Source organism: Eptesicus fuscus, chromosome 17 (genome assembly GCF_027574615.1).
Source record: "Eptesicus fuscus isolate TK198812 chromosome 17, DD_ASM_mEF_20220401, whole genome shotgun sequence".
NCBI classification, from domain to species: Eukaryota; Metazoa; Chordata; class Mammalia; order Chiroptera; family Vespertilionidae; genus Eptesicus; species Eptesicus fuscus.
The window spans coordinates 32,718,357-32,738,453 of NC_072489.1; the positions used below are offsets into that span (position 1 = coordinate 32,718,357).

At 38.4% G+C, this 20,097-nt stretch overlaps 2 protein-coding genes across 3 annotated transcripts in view; both read right to left on the reverse strand.

The window, feature by feature from the left end:
• Positions 1–20,097, reverse strand: part of PRKG1 (protein kinase cGMP-dependent 1) — a 1,119,499-nt gene that overhangs the window by 682,163 nt on the left and 417,239 nt on the right. The window lies entirely within an intron of this gene.
• LOC103296368 (proline-rich protein 3-like) lies at positions 5,521–6,021 on the reverse strand. The gene has a single exon (XM_008152948.3). It carries the CDS (start codon positions 6,019–6,021, stop codon positions 5,521–5,523), a length of 501 nt encoding a protein of 166 aa, XP_008151170.2.

Sequence of the window (20,097 nt, forward strand, 5' to 3'; positions counted from 1 at the left end):
CCGTTCTCACTGCTTTTGACAAATCAGAACAGTTGGCACACAGTTTCTGCATCAGTGCAATAAAGACAATAAAGGATTCATATATGAATGAATACTCACAGGATTCCTATGTGAAATGCATGTGAAAGAGTTTGGTGGGAGAGGAAGCTCTCTACAAATATTACTATTCACTACACTAACCGAAGGGGCAATCATTTAATTCCTGCAGTGTCTGGCTGTAAACTGTAGGTGGTCAGTAAATACTCATTGGTAAATAATTGGAATGTTAGTGAAAATGACCACTACTGTGATTATATTTGTGGGAAAGCCCTAGGATTTCATTTTAATTATTTTGCCTATGTAGTCCAGAGAAAGCAAAGCAATAATTAAAATGGTCAACCTCTCCCTCCATTTACCAAAAATAGTTTGGTATTCTTATCAAGCAATAAATAGCTCACACTCAGAATTTTTGTTTGACAGTTTAAACTATCTGCACTTGAGGTGACACGTAGTTTTCCCCTTTACAAGTGGTTAGAATCCTCCAGAATATATAGCATACACTTATCTACCTTCACATTTTAAAAAAGAAATAGAGGAAAAAAAAAAGATAATAACAAAGAATAAACACATACCCTGCAAAATAACCTAAACAGCTATAAAAAGGTGAAAAAAGAAAGACTTTGAACTTCCTCTCTCAAAAGCAATGCTACCAATCACATGGGCAGATTAGGAGTGAGAGGATTTTGGTTTGAAAGTTACTCCCATACAGAGAAGATGACCTTTGTTCTCTGTACCACTGAGAACAAACATATTGTCCTGATTCCACCGTATTTAACAAGAGAACAGGGTGAAAAAAAAAATTACCAAACACCACTCTTGCTTGAAGAAAGGGGAAACAGCAGAATGAAGTAATGCATAAAGAGAGCTTCACCAACTGATAAGTAGATACACAAAATGTAGAATGTTATCTTACCTAATAATAGACAAACATGTAAATTGGCCATACCTCCGCTACACCCACAGCCAATCAGGAGTAAGTATGCATATTAACCCAACAAAGATGGAGGGTTAATTTGCATATGCAGGCACTGAGCGGCTGGGCCGGGTGGAATGCCTGTTATGAGGGGGAGGGGAGATGTAAGGAGCTACAGGAGCGGTGCTCCAGCCGGGAGCAAGGACTTGACGGCTCCCAGGGGCCCGGGACTGAAGCCAGGGGAAGGAAGGCCTATTCTTGCACGAATATTGTGCAACGGGCCTCTAGTTCAGCCATAATAAGGAATGGAATACTGACATGCTACAATATGAACGAACACTGAAAACATGCTAAATGAAAGAAGCCAGTCACAAGGAGCACATATTGCATGATTTCATTTATATACAATGTACAGAACAGATAAATCTATAGAGACAGAAAGTAGGTTAGTTGTTGCCTAGGCCTGGGAGGAATGAAGGCACTGGCATGCAATGACTTAGGGGTAATGAAAATTTTCCAATTTTAATTGAGATGATGAATTCACACTTTGTGAATATACTAAAAGCCATTAAAGTGAATACCTTAAATAGGTAAATTATATGGGATGTCAATAATATCTGTGAAGAACAGAGTGAAGAAATAAAACGGAGTCTCTATAAGCAACCTGCTAAACTACCATAATGAAGGAGGTTGAGGCATGAGGAAACAATTCTATTTTTCTCCTAACTAGCCTGGGAACTTAAACTTTTGAACTTTCCATTCCTGTGTCAATGCTTGGACATGCATTAGTTTGTTTTGTGTCAATACCTGGACATACACCAGGCCTTCAAATAAGACACACATATCCAGACCACCTGGCATTCACCTGACATCTATCATCCAGACCACCAGATGTGACCAGACCTCCTGGCACCAATCCTCCAGACCAACTGACATCTGACTTATCCTAAGGCTAAGAATGCAGGACTAACTATTCTCAAAAATGCTTTTTTAGTATAAGAACTATTTACTATTATTTCTTCTTTATAACATTTCTGTCTTTATTTGTTGTTGTGGTTTTTTTTGCCTAGCATGTTTCTGGTTTGCAAACCCTGAGACCCTTGAATAAATACTTATCGTTTATTTCTAGCCAAAGCCTCCAGACTCTTTTTTAGTTCCATCAACATTGCAATAAAGCTGTTAAAAGAACAAGGACTATTCACAGGCACATAGTAATTGCTCAATTATACGATGGGTCACTAATGCCATTCATAATATCATATTATCCATTATAAGAAGGTTTAAGAATCAGAGATGCTTTAGCATCTCATTCTTCAAATAACCTCTCCCCTACTCCCTTTAGGACATTCACATCAACACTTTCCATCATGAGTAACCTCATTTCCTCCCAAAGTGCCATCAATCCCTTCCCAATTTCTCTATGACTTCGGACACCAAAACCATCTTCAAGTCATGGACTCAATAACAACATGTACTTCTTAGTATCAGCACACTTAACGCACCCAGTTATATTAATTCCTTAACTAAAACTCTACCATAAGCCCTTGTTCACAACTGAGCAAGTTTCTTCCTTGGACTGTCTGCCAACAAACTACACAGCAAAAAGAATAGAATTCTCTTCCTTGAATATTATTCAGATAAACTATCCCTCGGCTAAGAAATTCACACTCATTTCTCTGGAGTCAAAAGTCAAATTCTTAGCACTGTGCATCTAGTCCTCCCATAAACTGTCATTTTACCTAAATTAAACTGACTAAATCTTCATTTTTGTCATGCTCTTATTCAAACTTTGTGGTCTAACTCAAAGTTTTTTAACATAACAGAAATCAGATGATCTATATATTTTTACTAACTTCTAATTCAAATGTAGCATTTCCATAGTAACAAACCATATTAGTTTAACAGTACCTGTGACAATGTTAACAATAGAAATTATATTTTAATGTGACAGTTGTTGCATATATCTTTAAAAATAGTTCATGCTCATCACTCCTTCAAACTTATAGTAGTTAGTGGACACAATGTTAGATGTTATTATTCAATATTTTAATGAAAGGTACACATGTATTAGTGAATCATAAATTTGTTTTTATTATTTTAGTTAATATTTTTATTTAATTGGTTTCCTTGCTAATCTAAAGTAGCCAATTTTATGCACTTAAAAATATTTTGAATTGAAGGAGTCCTTGGACACACACAAAAAAGGAACCCCTGGGTAATGGAATAATCATCTAGATTCCTCATAGATTCTTATATTAACAACTACTGCTGTTGGCCCAGAATTTGTCTGAGAAAGAGAAGACAAAGTAGATTTAAAACAAAACAAGTTAATGTATCTCAGCTTTTTTATTCACTCATCCACTGATGGACATTTGGGATGTTACCCAATCTTGGCTGCAATGAACATAAGGGTGCATATAATTATTCTGAATTAGAATTTCAGATTTCTTCAGATATATTCCAGGAGTGGAATTGCTGGATCATAAGGCCGTTCCATTTTTAATTTTTTTAGGCAACTCCATTCTGCTTTCCACAGTGGCTGCACCAGTCTGCATTCCCACCAACAGAGTACAAGGGTTACTTTGCTGGACTCCGCATCAACATTTGTTGGTTGATTTATTGATGATATCCATTCTGACATGTGTGAGGTGATATCTCACTATAGTTTTAATTTGCATTTCTCTGATTAGTGACATTGAGCAGTTTTTCATATGTCTATTGTTTATACATTTATACAATGGAATACTACTCAACTGTAAAAAAAGAATGAAATCATACCCTTTGCAACAGCATGGATGGATCTGGAGAGCATTATGCTAAGTGAAATAAGCCACTCAAATGTGGAATCTAAAGAACAAAATAAACTAAGGAAGGAAATAGAAACAGACTCATAGAGAACAGACTGACAGCTGTCAGAGGGGAGGGCTGAATGAAAAAGGTGAAGAGATTAAGAAAATAAAATAAAAAAATAAAAAACACCCAAAAAACAAACAACAATAAACACCTCAGAGACAATAGTATTTTGATTACCAGCGGGAAAAAGGGGTGGGGGAGGTAGAGAGGGTAGAGGGGGGAATAAATGGTGATGGACGGAGACTTGACTTGGAATGGTGAACACATAATACAATGTACATGTGTTGTATATATTATAGAATTGTACACCTGAAACCTATATAATTTTAAAATGAATGAAGCAGATTTGTTTGTACTAATATAAAGTGATTGCTAAAATATACTATTGAGTAAAAAGAATCAAGATGCAAAACATAATCAATAAATAAAACAAAATGAGTTATCCTAGCTGGTTGGAGAACTTGTTAGAAATCTAACATCATTGGTTCCATCTCATTGTTTGCCGACTAAGGTTAATTGGCTCCAAGGCCATTTGGTCTGCCTCTCACCTTGGGAGTTATTTTAGTAATAGATCTTAAGTCATAGGAGGAATGGGGGAGAAACAAAGAAAAAGAAGACATTTAGATATGCTGCTTAAATGGAAACTATAAAAAATATGCTTTTTTTGTTTTTGTTTGTTTCTACTGCATTTATTACTAATATAAAAAACGTTAAAAAGAAACAAAATTCATTTTCAGTTCTCCAACGGCTCTCACCCTCCCTCTTGCCCACACAACTCCTGACCCAAGGCCTCAGGGCCAGTTCAAGACTGAGTCTGCTCATTGCCGTGTTCACAGAAAACCACCTGCAGCAGTGACGGAGGTGGGAGGAGGGCAGGACTGTCCCGGTGGAGATTCACAGAATTCACACGGAAGGCCTGGGGGCCTCCCGGGGACTGGGCTAAGGAACTCGGCTGTGGAGGAAACGGGGCAGGCCCGCCAGAGGCTTGGAGCACACCTCCTGGCCCGTGTCAAACCCAGAGAAAGTGGCCCCAGAAGAATGGGGGGGCCAAGGGGGAGCAGTCTTGCGGGAAGTTCCCATGCTCCCTTGTTGGGGTGGGGAGAGCCTAGAGGCAGCCCAGCCTCCCTCGTTGGGGCAGAAACACTCTAGTGCGGAGAAGCCACAGAAATGCCAGGGACACTGAGACAGGCTAACGGGGTGCGCTCATCCCGCACGGCCATCTCCGGCCCTGCTACCGGCGGGGGAACCCCGGGATCCCAGAGCAGGTGAGCGGCCTCCGGCATCATCCAAACTGGACCCCAGGCCAGACACCCCGGGGTTCCTCCAGCAGCACAGCGCTGGGGCAGGGCTCGCACAGGGGGACTGGCAACAAGCAGCAGAGGAAGTGGGGGGCTGGGGGTGCAATGCTCCGGGCTCAGGGCTTGAGGGCAGCACTGCGGCTGGTGGACAGACACACAAGAGGCGGCAACCTCGTCCGTCTCCTGCTCGGCCTGTCAGTGGCGAGGGCAGAGGACCCAGGAGGCAGCCGAGGGAGCAGAGATGGGGGCCTGAAGGCGGGGCTCCGGAGGCCGGATCAGCAGAAAGAGTGCCCACCTACCCCAGGGATGAAACACAACTCTGAACCCCGAAAGGGGGAGGGGAGAGGTGGGGTGGGGAATACAGGGCTGCTAGGTGACAGGCTCCCTCCAGCTCCGCAGAGAAGGCAGGAGGCAGCCTCACAGAGGGGGCCCGTTGACGCCTGGGTGGTAGAAGGCACAGAGGTCCTCATACAGACAGTGGCCTTTGGCAAAGTGTCGGCAGACTGGGCGGTTAGATTTGTCTTCCAAAACCGGGGGTTCATCCTCGAGGGGGGAGGCATTCTTGACAAGCGACCAGCTTTGGAGCCTTCCAGGATGTCTCCGTTCTTTGTGAAAGCCTCCCCTGGGGAGACTACCTTGGTCTGGTCCCGGAGAAGGAGGCTCTGCACCGACCCCCCAACCTCGACCATGTGGGCGAGACCTGGGGCCTAAGCCTCCCCACACTGGGCCTCTGCCCCGGGGAGGAGGTGGGAGACTCGGCAGTGGTGGAATCATCCGTCCCCTTGGTCCCCGGGGACCTCTGCGGAGAGCTGAAGTGGGGTCCCCAGGCTTTCCATTGGCCACGGGGTCCCCAGCCTCCTCCGGCTCGGGCACCTGGGGCGGCGGCTGCAGCGGAGTCTGCTTCTTCCGTTTCGGCATCGTGGCGGCCGGGCCGGGAGCGCGTGCTTCTCAATATGCTTTTTCTTAGATATGAAAAAAACCTTTTATCTCACTAAACTGTTAAAAAATAAAAATACACATATTGAAAAAAAAAACACCACACTTTGATCTCAACACATTGATGTTCATCACCTTTCTACTCTATTACTGAACCTTTATAAAGACCCAATAGGTTTAAAATATTTAAAAGGATGTGAAGTTCTACGTAAAGCATCAATGAATTAATTTAAGAAGCTAATTGCCATATAAAAATATTATTCTTAATGACTGTACTGCCCCGTGAATAATTTGTTCCTATCTAAAAATGTCCTCAGTCATTCATGTTTGGAATTCAAGCACTTCTATATGACAGTAAGGTCCACATTTCTTTTTCAGTTTTCTAGATTTTAGTTCATCTGTTGACTCACATCTAGACCAGACAAGAAGTTTTCATTTCATTAACTAGTTTCTTTCTTCTTTTCTAAAAAATAAACCCTCTCCCACCACATTCACACCCCAGATAAATAGAAATTTTTACTTTTGCTCCAAGACAGGGTAAAGATTCCCAAAAGATCTAAGGAAAAAATATTGTGTTTTATGTTATGATGATAATGAAATACATATTAAACTAATATGTGTCTGTCTAATAAACAGTTTTTGCATAAAAATTGGGATATAAAAGATACTTAAATAATATTATAAGAAAACTCTGCTATCTAACATATTAGAACTACAAATGCAAATGTACTATAGAAGACTTTTGGTGCAGTGTAGTTTTAAATTGTGCTTCAGAGCTAAAAAACACACTGCCTTGTATATCACTGAAGCTTCAGAGGGAAAAATAATATTAAAGGTTCACTAGCTCTGGGCCTTTATTTTTATTTTTTTTTCTTTATTGATTAAGGTATTACATATGTGTCCTTAAACACCCCCCACCCCCCATTGTGGGCCTTTATTTTTAATGTTCACCTAAGAGACTTTGAAACTCTGGGTCTCTATTGGGAAAGTATAAAGTCATAAAAGATGGCATGGGGCGAGTTGACATCTCCAAGATTATAAATTAAGAATAAAATGAAAATTCTTCTGTAAGAACAAGACAAAAGCACCTACATAAGTCCTTCACATTCCCCACATATTTTATTTGTTATAAAGCGCAACAAAATCAGAAGAATTTTTCCTACACTAACACCAGCGTGTAGACATGAGAAGGCAGTAGAGGCACAGGACTATTTAACTCCATTTGGAGATGTTATGCATGTTTGACCGCAACTAAAACTCCAGCTGCTGCAATGAGCAGGCTTTCGGTGAGTGGGAAACTTAAACAAGTCCTAGGAAATGTTGTCCCAGATAAAAAATAATATATCATAGCTATTTGTATTAGAAAAAGTAGAATAATTAATAAAGATTCCTATTTTCTTAAAAATACCTTTGTCATATATCACAAAGACATGTGCCTTTAATACACTAAGAAAATAATGGCACAGAGACAGATCTGGGTTTTGAGTGTTGCTATAGTTCATTAGCTGTGAAAAATTATTATAAGCTGGCACTCGGTAAATCTCTTTGTTGAATGAAAAAGGATCAGTTTCTCCAACTCTATAGGTAAAAAGAAAAAAGAAAAAGAAAAAAGAGTCGCAACCCTAAGAAGAAACCTGGTTGAATTTCTAAAGTAATACTCGCCCCTCTTTGTGGATATTAAGACAGAATCAAAACAAATTAAAAGCAGGGACATGGACAACCTCCAGAGGCCAGATACACTGGACCACTGAACAAACAGAAAACCCCCCTGGTGGGAAAACATGAATGTGCAGTTGATGAACTCCATGCTTCCAATAGTCAAGAAAATTATTTTCTAGTCCCTGTCTTGTGTCCAGTATAAAATATGATACCCTTTAAGACTTTAGAACCTGTATTGAACAATGATTACTTAATCATATTAATGAGCAGCAGTTCATAATCTCAAGTTTTACCATCCTGTGCCAGAAGATGATGAAACGTTCACTAGAATATTCTAACTGGACATATGACATAGCTTTTTGCAACTCCACGTAGGCACGTTGCCGACAAGTCTTCCAAAGTAACCATAGCCATGAACTGGGTTTGGTATGACTTCCTGAAGAGATTTAAACAAAACTCAAGCACTGTGTATTATACATAGTTATGGGGCAGACAGAATATGAACGTTATATTACGGAAGGTGTAGGTGAAGAAGGAGGAAGAGTTGGAGAAAAGGCTCAGAAAGAGAAAAATGGAAATGGTGGGTGAGTGAATTGTGGAATAATAGAAGAGAGATGAGTTTCAGGGATTGGATGCAATGTAGCAAAGAGAAAAGGTGGTTAAATTAATGCATCAAAAGTAACAGTTCAGTGTTTCTAATTATCTGCAGTTTTGTGTTGAAAAACTCAAACTTTCCTAATATTCCCTGAAAACTGTTTAGAGCTGAACCTACAGGAATGCTAACTCTTGCTGACAGTGCTTCATGGACCACCTTATATGCAGAGCCAGAATGCCTTTGTTGTGTTAATTATTCACAGACATTGGAAGAATGGCAGGGTTGGGAGTGAAAAGGGTTACTCTCAGGTCCACAATTCCATATCTGCTCTCTAAATCCCAAAGTTACTTTTTCATTTGGCTTTAAAACCTGATCTGAATTAATGTGACACTATTCATAGTCTTTATTTTGACCTAAGTAAGCATTTATACATTTTGCTACAGAAATGTTCATGCGTTTGATTATAGGTGCTGCCCCAAACCCCAACTGGGGTATTATATAACATGCAGTATGTACATTATAATCCTCATGTAACAACTGAAAAATTATGACTTCTGAAACATCTGGCCCCAAGAGTTCTGGGAAAGGGCTTGCAGACATGCTCAACTTTACTGTATCCTGGACAAGGCTTCACCCTTTGCTGTGAGTGGGTCCTAGTGTGACAGTCACCTAGCAGAAAACATTTGCCTCTCAAATGAGAAACTACTGCTGAGATCAGGGAATGTACATATGTGTTTTTCAGTCTCTTGGATTTTATAGTAAGACTAGAGGCCTGGTGCATGAAAATTCATGCACTGGAGGGGGGAGTCCCTCAGCCTGGCCTCCCCCTCTCACAGTCCTAGAGCCCTCAGGGCGGGGAGGTGACCCGTCAATCAGGGGAAGGCGATGCCCCATCACACTTCTGCTGCTGCCACTGCCGGCAGCGGAAGCCTCGGCCGGCCCTGGTTACCTGAGCCTCGGGAGGCCCTGGGCAGCTGGGCAGTCGCCATCCAAGGCTTGCCTGCACCTCGGGCTGGCCCTGGGCAGCTTGGAGGCTGAGGGGACTGGGGGACTCCGGAGGCAGGCGTGTGGAGTGGCCGGGCCCACCTGGGGGCGGGACCAGCCTTGCCACATGCCTGCTGCCCCAACAAGGCTGAGGGGATTGGGCACCGCCATCTTTGAGGGCATGGCAGTCAATTAGCATATTCCCTCCTTATTGGCTGTGGGTGCTGCCATCTTTGCGACAGTGCGAGGGTCAATTAGCATATTCCCTCTTTATTAGATAGGATTTTCAAGATAGAACTAAGAAAATGCCTAAGATGATCAAGTGGTCCTTCCCAAAGAATAAGACCCAGATGAAGAAAACATGTTAGAAGAAAACTAAATAAAAGAGCAAAACCTGGAAGAGAAGATGAACATCAAATCAAATCAACGAGGACAGTTGTTTTATTTTGCCTTAAAATTCAAGGTGGCAAGTTTCCTTTACATAGTTTGCTTCATTAATAAGATGTAAACTTTATATATTTCAATCTAAAAACAGTTTGTAGAAACCTTAATATGTTTTGTAGAAACTAATGCATTTTAGAAGTTGAAAAAATAATTATTTTAAAATAAAATCTATTTAAAAAATATTTGGAATAAAATATAATAAAAAACCATATAGAGATCTATAGCCAAAAGCTAAGATATAAAGAAAGGAGGAAGAAGAAATAGACTAAGAATCCATAGGTAAGGAAAGCCAGAGTAATGAAGAATAAGCTTTATTCCAAGCTTTCTAGCAATGAGGGAAGTTAGGCAAATATGTAACTCCCCTCTCATTTTATGTATCTAAAACAGGAGGAACCTTTTTGGAAAAAAAATCTGATTTGGGGAATTAAGAAAAATCAGCATGAACATCATTGGATAAGAAACTGGCACCTTCTATTGCAGATTTACCCACACAGAAAATTATTAACCATATGAATATTCTGTCACAAATTACTAAATATCTACCTTTATTGAAGTAATTAAATGAGAAAAAATTGAAGGATACCACTCAATTGAAAGAAAATCTAGGATATTTAAATCAATAAACATTTAGCACTGGACTCTACTTCTTAGGGGCAGGGGCAAGCTTTCAAATATACATTCTAATTTCAAATGCCCAGCACAAAAATGATAAACATTTGCTGATTGAATGCTTGAGCAGGGCTTTGGGGTTAATGTAAAGATTTTTCTTCAGAGAGACCAGCAATTTGTTTTTAAGTGAGTATTCTGGTGTTGGGGAACTAAAGGCTATTTTTAACGATCTTATTCAGTTAGCACGGCAGGCAGTTACAGACAGTGGAGAATTATGTGTCCAGCCACACAAGACATTTTAAGACCTATGAGTCTTCTCAAAACACAATGTTATAAAATGTCCTTTTGCTAAAAATACTGGAATCAAGTAATTATCTACTTTTGAATTTTAATGAATAGGCCATCTGTTCATTCAAATTGAAAAAATGAAAATTTTCTACAAATTAACTACTACTGGAGATAGCCTCTGTGACTAAATCTGCTTCATTGTTTTCTGTTATATTAAACCTAAAGGTGACATATAGCATATTACACCAAGTTTTGTAAACTAGACTATGGAAAAGTGTGTGTTTTTTTGTTTGTTTTTGTTTTTTCTGATAATGGACTAATCATACTATCTGTTCCTTTGACAGGCTATATTTACCAATTATCAAAGACTAATTTTTATTACAATACTTTCCACACTATTAACAGTTTTATTAGTAATGATTATGACAAAGAGTTAACTCTAATCATACTGTTTTTGAGGGGGGCAGGGATTATCACTATAATGGTGAACAACAATTGTTCTCAATCTCCTCATCTTCCTTTCCAAGAGCATTTTGTTTTCTTTGTAGTGTGCTCTCCAATATGGCAGCCATTTGCCACATGTGGCTATTTAGATGTAAAGTAATTTAAAGGAAAATAAAATGTAAAATTCATTTCTTCAGTTTCACTAGCCACTGGTCAAATGCTACATCTGGCTGCCATACTGACTGTGCAGAATATTTACATATTACAGAAAGTCCTACTGGATGGCACTCTGACATCCTTCTTACACTGTTCAAAAGGAGACAACAGGCCCAAAATAAAGGCATTTATGCTCTGCCCACCTCCCCGCCTCGCCATCATTACACTGAGACTTAACTTTATTCCGGTTTCCGCTCTCATGGAAATAGAATCTTAAACTAGTCAGTCTTGAATCACCTGCTTAACACAAGTGAAATAATCCACCTGCCAGGCCTCTACCACTTCCTAAAGGAAAGTCACCTTGAAATAACCACCCACCTTTTCCCTTGGCATAACTTTTCTTTCCCCCTCTCTCTTCTGCCTGTGAGTCTTCCATTTGGTGCAGCTTCTCAGAGCTCTTTCCTATCTGCTAGTTTGGATGTTTGTCCTATTGAAATAGACTTTTTTTTTTCCCTCCAGTAAACTCTTAAAGTGTTTAATATGCTTCAGTTTATCTTTAAAAATCTCTAACCATCATCCCTCTGAAGAATCATTACTTGTTTCACCAATGAAGACTAACTTTTTTACTTATCCACTCAGCCGTATTTCTTCCTTTTTAAAACCATACTCAAGATATACCCCCAACACTCACACTTGGCTCTTCAAAAGATCACACTTCCTATTATTAGTTGACTTATCTTTTAGTTTTTAAAGTCCTTAAGAGAAACAAAAACCAATACTAGTGGCGCTTTATAAATTATGAATGATAGCAGCATAACTTTGGCAGAAAAATATACTACATTCATACCAGCACCTGAAGATTTCAGTCTAATTAAATATGAAAATACTATTACATTCTGAAATTATATCTAAGTGATCGAATTAGTATGCCTAATATTACATTTACAGAAAGTACCCGAGATGCTTTTAGAAATGAGCTTGCTTCGTCTTCCCTTATTATCTTCAGAAGAAAGCAGGTTCTCTGCACACTATGATTAACTCATTGAACTAGGGATGAACCATCTCATTTGAACTTATTTAATAGCAGCTTTATTTATTTATTTTTAACGTTGATTAGCATTTATTTTATATGGAATTTACTCCTGGGCCATAAGTTTTTGCTTCCTCAATTTCTTCTGGGATATCTTTTCCTTCTGTTCAACCTCCTCTTATGGTTTAGGAACAATCTGTTCTTTTTCAGTAGAATCATCTCAGTGTGGCTGGGAGAGCTAAGTGTGGGTTAATCCACCCATGAGCTCTGTACATTCTGTGCCACATCTTGGGAGTTTATTCACCAGGATGAGCTTAATGACCAGAGAATCTACATCTAAACCCTTAAGTAAAGCACTACTCTCTGTATTTTTAAGCAAGTGCAGCAAAAATTCAGCACTCTTTTTGGGGCTGAAACTGGATCTCTGACATACCCCAAGGGGTCCTGGATTGTGAGAGGGTGCAGGCCAGGCCAAGGGACCCCACCAGTGCACAAATCTGTGCACCGGGCCTCTAGTATGCATATAAGATCTTTGGTTAATCTCTTCCCACTTTCCCCCTCCCCCCTTTCCACTGAGATTCATCAGTCTGTTCCATGTTTCCATGCCTGTGCGATGAGCATCTGTCCCCTGGTGGTCAGTGTGTGTCATAACTACCGGTTGAACAGTTGCATGGGTGAATGGTCGCTTAGGCTTTTATACATATAGATGTTCTTCTTTAGCATAATATCTGTAAAATGTTAAGTACTGATGCCTATTTCACAGCCCAGGTCAAGTAAATGAAGCCCTTTAGAGTGTGGGGTTCTTTGCACTCCCCAGGCTGTTTTTATTTGCTAACAGTTTAGGCTTCAGGACCACGGTAACTCATACATACAGTATCTGATAAAACAAACAAATAGCCCTATAAACAAAACAACACAGTTCACATTTGGGGGGTGAGGGTAGAGATAGAGGGGAGAGCTTCTATTTTAAAGAGAAAAAGAAGTTAACTTTTTTGGAAACTATTAGAGAACCATGACAGAATCATGTATCTATTTCAGTTGGTATATTGCCTAGAGAAAAAAGCAATAGGAAACTTTTACAGACTATAAAAATTTAAATTCATGTACTTATTAGCAAATGTGTTCAGTGAATAATGTTCTTTTACAAAATGAAGACATTAAGGTAGTGGTTAGTGAAGTTTTTCTGAAAAGGAACAGACTATACATATTTTAAGCTTCGTGAGTCATCTTATGTTGATTGCAGCTACTTAACTACTGTCATAGTGAGAAAGTGGCCCTAGACAACTTTAAACGTATGAACATGTCTGTGTTGTAATACAACTTTGTTTACAAACACAGGCAGAAGATGGATTTGGTCTTCAGACTTTGCTTTGCCAATCCCAGCATTAAGGAATATTGTAGGACATCTCTTTAAACATATTATATTGGAATGTATTGTCCAAAATCCCATAACAGCATCTCCCATCTCAATGTGCCTCTATCATGCTCTCTCATCAAGAGGTAGTTTCTATTTTTCAACGTCCTTACGTCTGGTCAGGCCCTATGACTTCTTTGACCTACAGAACACAGTGAAGACCCCTTGGAGGGTTCCCCATGAAACCCAGCCACCATGCTGTGAGATACTCAAGCTACACAGAGGGCCCACATTTAGGCACTCTACCCAAACTCCAGCCAACAGTCAGCCCTGATTGCCAACGATATGATTAAATGATCTTGAATGGCCAGTCTAGCCAAGTATCCACAGCAGTCATCTGACTACCAACATGTGAGGATCCCACACAAGAAATACCTGCTGAACTCAGGCAACCCATAGAATCTTGAGAGATAAACTGTGTTAAGCCACTAAGTGGTTTGGCATGCTACAATATAGGTAGAACAACATTTTTGTTACTGTCTAAGGACCATGACATTTTTTTCTGCTAATGTAAATGCTTTTATTTGAATAGAAGTTTATCAGTAAGCAGACGGAGTCAGACATTTTTTCATTTCTCCAGTTAAAGAAATGAATTTCATTTAAAATTCATGGGTAATCCTCACCTATTTTAGGTCATATGTCTAAGACCCCTATAATTACAATGGGTATAGTAAGTAAATCCATTAAAAAATTTTTAATCTAAAGTTAAAAGTTATTTAATATTACTGATATTAAACATAATAGATATTAAACATATAAATTTAATCATATATTTATTGTTCAGGAAAAGAGATGCCAAAATTGTTTATATTGTAGTCATATTTTCAGCTGCTACAAATGAGGAAGGGAGGTGGGGTGAAGTCATTCAATACTACTGTGGCACTGGGATCCCAAAATAGAATTGCTACTAAAAATAAACTGGGTATTTATTTTTTGTGTATGGAGTAAGTTGGTGGTCTAGTTTCATTTTTTTGCATGTATCTGTCCAATTTTCCCCACACCATTTATTGAAGAGACTGTCTTAACTCCACTGTATGCTCTTGCCTCCTTTGTCAAATATTAATTGAGCATAATGGCTTGGATTGATTACTGGGTTCTCTGTTCTGTTCCACTGTTCTACATGGATGGAACTGGAGAGCATTATGCTATGTGAAATAAGCCAGTCAGTAAAAGAAAAATACCACATGATCTCACTCATTTGTGGAATATAAAGAACATTATAAACTGATGAAAAAGAAATAGATACAGAGGCAAGGAAGCATTGAACAGACTGTCAAACTACAGCGGGAAGGCTGGGGAGGGTTGGGAGGCGGAGGTAAGAGATCAACCGAAGGACTTGTATGCATGCATATAAGCATAACCAAAGGACACAAGACATTGGGGGGGGGGGGGAAGGGGAGAGGAGTGAGGGGATGTGCCCGGGGGTAAGGGAGGCCAGGGAAAGGTCAATGGGGGGAAAAAGGAGACATATGTACTACTATTTGTAATACTTTAAACAATAAAATAAAATTTAAACAAAAATCAACTAGGTAATTAAATTAGGGTAATCACAAATGGAATTAATTATTCTTTAAAACATTTATTTAACATTTTTTAGTAAGAGTACTAAAAACAAAGTGTTTCAGAATTGACAAAGACATAGAAAAAACAAAAATTATTTCAAAAACAAACTTGCAGCACAAACCTTGAATTAGAAATGGATTCCCAGATTATGAATAGTTAATTAGCTCACTGTCCATTCGCACAGTAATCAAATATTGAACAAGTGAACTTTTGTGACTAAATTACTATTCAGATTCTTTTCTGGCAAAAATAATAAAAAGAGTAAAACTTCCTAAGTTCAACTAAGAATAACTCTGGATAGTTTCAGTTGGGAAGTTTATTAAAGTTAGAAAACTGAATTCTAATGTGCTTCTACATTTTTAGTAAAGAGATGTTGAAATCTGAAAGAAATAGCCTCAAGGCAAGAATCAGTATTCTGAATATATAAAGCTGAAAAGTAGAGGATATAAGAGACCAAATTATAAATCTTAGATTAAGAAGGATGAGAATTAGAAAATAACTCAGGAGACCAATTTCCTCAGCGTCAACAAATGTTAGCGCTGAAATATACATTCAAAGTCATAATATTCAACCTCTGATTTTATAAATGAGAAAAATTATGTCCCAAGAAATGAAAAAGAAAGAACAGAATGAGAACTAGAACTCAGGTCTCCTGTATAGACTTCTATTTGGTTTCTTGCCAATCCAGTCCTGTTCTTTTGGAAGGATGAAGACCAATGCATGAACTGCAGAGTCACTCCTGGTCACCTCTCCAATGCGGAATAAGTATGTCCCTTATCACCAGAGCAGCCAGCGTAGAAAAAAATGAGTATAAGTATTCTGGATTTTATGCTAGAAAATAATGTCAATAGAATTTGAAACATCATATAAAAATTGTAGCTAAAAATAAATGTATAAGATTATGAAGAGAAAAGAAATCGACAAAGAGGTCTTAGATTACTCAACTATGGTATTCACTTATCTCACACTTTAGTTTCTCATTCATAGATTCACTAAATTGACAAAATAGAAAACTGAGACTGCCTACATGAGAATAAAAGATTAGCTCTTAGGTATTCATTGTTTAGATGCTTTTCTCTCAGTAAACCCCCCACTATGATCACCATCCAATATCAGAACAGATCATACAAATGAAACAGCACCTACAGAGTTTAGGGAGGACCATGGACTTAAGAAAAAATTACAAAGGAATATTTACTCCAGGAACCAGGGTTTCTTTCCAATTGTCCCACATTTATCTCATAAAATTTAAAAGATAAATATGTCAAATATGTTTATTATACCCATTCTTTTTGTCATTTTATAGGCTTCAATTCTATGTTCTTTTCAGTTTCATGTCCTTGAGATAGGGCCCCAAAAATTGTTTCCCTGGAATTTTCATCTTTTTGGCTGTTTTAGTTGCCCTCTTGCAACTTCTTTAAGTGACATCTACTTTTTCCAGAAAAGTGTCTCTAGAAAGATTCTGTAAGCAAAGAAATGCCATAGCATTGACCATAGTAGAAACATCCAAGGAACAAATACAATGATTTGACCGTTTAGCTTATAGCTACCCTTTGGGCCAATGTTATGATGAGATCATTTACAGTGATCACAAACTCGAATTCTAATATTGAAGTTAGTTGCTATGTGTTTATACTCATAATTGAGTTTGGGTAAATTTCCCTCAAAATGTTTTTGCTTCATGCTAATATTGAAGTTCTGGTGCTTTATGCACTCCTGCAATCTCTTGAAAGCATTCTGTTTTCCCCCAATCTTAATATTTTCCAAGACAGCAGAATTATGTCTACCCCTCATATAAAAATACTAAAGTAAAATAAACTCTCAAAGATACCATTGCCTACCCTTTACCCAGAGAAATGTGTATTTTGTATAGAATTTTACTAAAAATATCAGGCTATCCTAATAATCTTTGAAGAAAAGATGCAACATGAAAAATTGAATAAAATGTAAGAGTTGGTGTCCAAAGAGCTCTGCATTTGTCCGGCTCAGTAAGGACGAAGTAGATTATATGAGTTTAACTTTCCATGGTTTAACATTTATCTGCAACATTCATCGATCCAGCATAGCTACAAGTCCAATTCGATGTTTATATGATTCTTAAATGTTTACCTAAAAAATTGCTTGTGGAATATCAGCTACTTTTCAGTATTTCATTTAAGAGCAGCTGACTTAAAGAATTCTCCAAGTTCAGCAAACGTATTTTTATAAAAATGTATAGGGCAAAAGCTAACATTTTGTGCATCTTAGAGACCTACTTTCCACTACGCAACCTGAGTCCCTTCATGTGTCACTTGCATAGAAAGAAAAAAAGTATTTTTAAAGCCAATTGGGCCAGAATGGCTCCTGGGTTCATCACATTCCTGCTTGGAAACCCCAGAGGACATCCTGCTCTTGAGAATCTCAGAGAGCTGTAGTGGGTATTTGCAAGGCTAAAATGTTAGATTGGTGTTTGCTGAGGAAAATTTACATATCTAGAACATTAGTAAAGCTACTCATATAGTTCCTGACTGTATTTGGAGACCCACTGATCCTGTATTTTAATGTTTTACGTAGAACAGTGATAGCGAACCTATGACACGCGTGTCAGCACTGACACGCGTAGCCATTTCTGATAACATGCGGCCGCTGAGGTTTATTAAATACAATTATATATAACAATTATACATTTATGTTATTTAAATTATAAGTATCGCGAAATAATGTTTTTTCCTCTAAGTGACACACTACCTGAGTTATGCTCAGTTTTTTGGTGAAGTTTGACACACCAAGCTCAAAAGGTTGCCCATCACTGACGTAGAACATCAAACTGAGGTCTGTAGGTAGGACAGGAGTTCTTCAGTTCAGAGCAGAGAACTATAAGATAGCAATGCCACCAATGCAAAGGTGGAGATGCAGATGCTAGATGTGGAACAGGAACTAAGACTTGTGCTCTACTGTCTAGTAGTGGTAAGAATTAATGGTTGGAACTTACAGTGAGGTGATTTTAAGAGACAGAAGTCCTTTTTAATATTTTTTATCTCATTCTGTCTTAGCACAATTAAAATGCAGAGATTAGGGATAATTGTCCAGGTCTGATAAAGAGATTGAGCTTTGGTGCCCTCACGGGTACTACCTGACTGCTTATGACATGGGTATCAGTGCTCCCAGCTCCTAGCACGTGGCCCTACCATACCAGCATGTGAAAGTCCTAGAAATTTTGTAAGAGGAGCAAAATACTCTCTGAAACTAGCCGTTGGACTGCAACATTAATTTCCTAGTATGTTTCAGAATTCAGATAGGAAACTGCCAATTTGATTGGTTTCTCATTTTTGAAAAAATAATTCCCAACTAGTTATTAGTTCCAGGTGGTTTTTTAGCTCTTTTGATTAATCAGATTTGCCCTTCACTACACTCTGGTATTTCCCTACAGAAAATCAAGTCCACTATTTAATCTGTGAAACTGTTCATTTATAAATTTACAATTTGAAGTACCTCATGTACAATAAATCTGGGCATGGTAATGACCTAGGCCTTCAGAATTTCTAAACAGAAGGCAGCTACTGTGGGTCAGAGCCCTGATTGGCCAGAACAAATTTAAATCAGCTAAATGTAAGCTACAAACACAAGCTATCAAAATAAATAGAATATAAGGACTATAAAAGAAATTTATAGGGAATAAATGTAAACTATAAAAATAAGTATTTATCCAAAAATACCCTCAGCCAAGTAAATATCACTAGTGATAAGTCTTGCTGATAGGATATACCCCTGACATGATGTGATGAAAATGGAACTTTACCTCCGTGGTCTCCCTCTAAATATAACATAATCCTGGTATAATCATAATGAAAACATACAAATTCCAATTGAGGAAAATTCTTCAAATTTTCTGGCCAGTACCCTCAAAACTGTTAAGGTCATCAAAAGACAAGAAAAGTCTGAGAAACTGTCACAGCCGAGATGAGCCTAAGAAGAATAAATGTAAAGTGGTACCTTCATAGGATCCAGAACAGAAAAGTACATTTAGGTAAAAGTCTAACAAAATGGGAGTAAAGCTTTAGTTACTGATCAATATTGGTTCACTAATTCGGACAAATTTACCATATGAATTTAAGTAAGATGTTTGTCAAAAGGAAAACTGGGTGCAGAGTATATGAGAATTCTCTACTATCTTTGCAGCCTTTTTGGTAAGTCTACAACTATTCTTAAAGAAAGTGTATTCTTTAAAAATAGTGTTGCTTTCAACTAGTGCTTTCCAAACACTAATGTACATACAGATCACCTGGGATCTTATTAAATGGAGACTCTGGGGTTGGTCTAGGCTAGGGCAGGGCCCAATAGTCCAGTTCAAATAGACTCCCGGGTTGAGACCAACATCACCGGTCCAAGGTCCAGTTTGAGTAGCGAGGTTCTTAATCTAGTACAGGATTCCTCAACCTCTGTACAATGAACATTTGGGGCTAGGCAATTCTCTGTTCTGGCAACTGTCCTCTGCATCATAAAATGTTTAGCAGTATCCCTGGCCTCTACCCATTAGATGACAACAGCACCCCTTTCATCCAATTGTAACAACCAAAAATGTCATCAGACACTGCCAAGTATTTCCCGTGGGGAAGGGAGAGGGTAACCCCCATTTGAAAACAACTGATTTAAAGCACTTATTAAAATATGATTTTTAAGGAGCTACTTAGCGGAAATAAAAACACAACCTCTTTATTTATCAAATATTTGAATGCCTAGTATGTTCCAGGCTTCTAGAAAATTATCTACAATTAGTTTATCAAGTTCAGTTGCTAGGAATCATCTATTTACTGTCACTGTAAATAATGCGTTAAAATGTTGCTGTATTTTAGAAACATTTAAAAAAGTTGCGTGACATAAGCAAAGTAAACA